Source organism: Montipora capricornis, chromosome 1 (assembly GCF_036669925.1).
Source record: "Montipora capricornis isolate CH-2021 chromosome 1, ASM3666992v2, whole genome shotgun sequence".
In the NCBI taxonomy this organism is placed as follows: Eukaryota; Metazoa; Cnidaria; class Anthozoa; order Scleractinia; family Acroporidae; genus Montipora; species Montipora capricornis.
This window is the reverse complement of record NC_090883.1, coordinates 34807477-34809976: the sequence shown is the minus strand read 5'-3', so window position 1 is coordinate 34809976 and position 2500 is coordinate 34807477. Positions and strand designations below refer to the sequence as shown.

Here is a 2500-nt window from a genome sequence, read left to right as displayed (position 1 = left end):
TGAAGAAAAGGACATGTTAAGCAATATTTTGAGAATAATTACTGTGGTGGAATAGAACCAAAAAATTCCCACTCGAATCTCTGGCATTCAAAATGTTTCTTTGCGTCGGAGTTTATATCCGTTTCTTTTAGTTTTGCCGGAATTTTAAAACTGTCGAAAGGCGACACTAACGAACATGCTCTTCACATCACCAGGGTGGAAAAGGAGAAGTTGGAGGTGTTGGATCTAAAGGAGGAGCAGGGGGTCTGGTAAGGATTCTTATGCCACTTTCTTTTGAACGTTTTTCTCTTGTCGAGGTGAACACATCACTGTGTCGTCTTCGACGTGGCGACCTAAAATATAAGCTTGTGTTTGTAACGTTGTGGCCTTGAGTTAGTGTTCAATTACAAATCCAATAATCGAATTGCATTGAATCCTTCAATATCTCGTATTCACAATCATCCTCGGTCGGTCCTAGGGCTTTTCTCCAACTTTCGGCCGGGGAGAAAAGACCTGGGAATGAGGCTGATTTACAATTGAAGATCCACGTGCAAAAGTCGTTATCCTTCATAATTCGACATTCATGTGTGTGTATTTCCGTGTATTGTGCTATATGCCCTGCATCACAATCCAACATTCTTGGTTTCGGATCAAACGGCTGCATTTATTTCAGCGCAAGGTTGATACTTCAAGTGCGATGGGTAATACTCTTTCCTTATTTAAACAATTCTTAGATTCCTGAAATTCTTTGTCTTCCTATCTTAGTCTTCAGGGGTGCTTCAATGTCATACCAAAAAAAAATCAGAATTATTATGAGCCATTGCCTCATCGCGTTGTTCATTTCAATTGCCTAATCATGTATTTCGTGAAGATAAAGTTTGTGTCCTCTTCAAATAATTAACCATTTTTACATGTTTATTTCATGCTCAGGGATCGGAAGGTTCGCCAGGAGAACAGGGAGACCCTGGGGGCACTGGAGCTCCGGTATGCATCGCAAACACCTTTCATTTCAGACCTTAATTCTGTCAAAGTAAATTGCTTTCAATTTAGTACATGGCTTGAACCCAAAGTCATACGAAAAAATTATGAAGTGAGATCGACCTGGTAAGAGTATAGTCCTGTAAAGGACTGTTATTGGTGACATTGATTGATATTTCGAAAACCTGAGTGGAAGTGATCCTCGCAAGTGAAAGGGAAAGTTTGTCAGAGCCAAATCACTTGTGAGGATGACTTCTCACGCTGGGGAAGGACTATCTCACCTGGACGATCTTAAGCCGCAGTTACACGTTGAAACTTCTAGCTGAAACTTATGTGCAACGGCGCTGCAAAGAAATGTTTCAGCAGGCGTCGCACTGTGCGATTTCTGCGATCGTTGCAGAAGTAGAAAGTGGTTCTACTTTTCGTGAAACTTGTCTCGCAACGAAAGTTCAAAAATCACGAAACCGACCATGTTACACGGTGTAATGCCTCTTGAAACTTGTTTCGCAGGGCCGTGGCACACAAGTCTCAGCTATAAGTTTCAACGTTAACAGCGGCTTTAGTTCATCAAATTTGTTCGTTTTGTCCGCACATGTCAATTTGGGATACCGCTAAAACACTACAGTGAACCACTACATTTAAGGTGGCTGGAACCAGTTTCACCACTTTTACGAGACCTTCTAATTAAAAAGGTTATAACTACTACACTGTATCACGTAACAGCAATGCTATGGTACCATATGAAACTCCAATTATGACTTAACAAAGTGCGCCCACTACTGTGACGTAATAGGTTATCATGGCAACACGAAAGCTCCCCGAAAACACCCTATATTTCGTCTTAACTTCATTATATCTCAAAACTCAGTTACCCCCATTTTTTTATTTTGGAACAGTAATTAGCAATATGAGATACAACTATCCGCAAAGGTTTAAAAAATTCATGGGAGGGTGATTCAGAGCTACATGTTAAGTGTCGGACTTGATGAAACGCCACTTCCAGAGCAGGAAAACAATCTTTTCGATCAAAAAAATGTTCTTGTTGAAATGAAGTCTTACGTTGGGTGAAGAAAACGTGTTTTTTCTCCATACTTACTTTAGGGTGTCAGAGGTCCGCCAGGCTTGCCGGGAAGACCAGGAGCTCAGGGGGCGGTGGTAAGTTCCGAGCTTCACCCGTTTCCTTTCTCCTTTATAATCGTTTACTTCTTTATTCCATTTGTTTCTCGAGTAATTGTTTCGTTAATCTGTCCATGGACCTTTAATTCGACAGGGTCCAGAGGGTGAGGAAGGAATGGAGGGAAAGCCAGGCATGCCTGGTACAAAGGTAACGTTACACAAGCAGGAACTCATGACAAATGCCAGTCTTGAGAGCTTAGCGAAAACACTTAGACAAAAAATTGAAGAAGAAAAAGTTCCGTCGTAGAAAGTGTTTCTCGGCTCTGTTAACCGCTTGTTTTAAAGGGGCATATTTTCGGCCAGCGTAACAAGGGTTCTCTTTGAATTTCAAAGAAAATAAAGATTTTCGATATATTAGCCCCATTTT

At 41.1% G+C, this 2500-nt stretch overlaps 1 protein-coding gene across 2 annotated transcripts in view; it reads left to right on the top strand.

Moving 5' to 3' along the window:
- LOC138040184 (collagen alpha-2(I) chain-like) overlaps positions 1–2500 on the top strand; it is an 89605-nt gene that overhangs the window by 58179 nt on the left and 28926 nt on the right. For both annotated transcript variants that reach the window (XM_068885966.1, XM_068885959.1), the window contains exons 43-46: positions 195–248; positions 910–963; positions 2059–2112; positions 2228–2281. In XM_068885966.1, coding sequence (XP_068742067.1) covers positions 195–248; positions 910–963; positions 2059–2112; positions 2228–2281 — 216 coding nt within the window. The remainder of the gene's footprint in view (positions 1–194; positions 249–909; positions 964–2058; positions 2113–2227; positions 2282–2500) is intronic.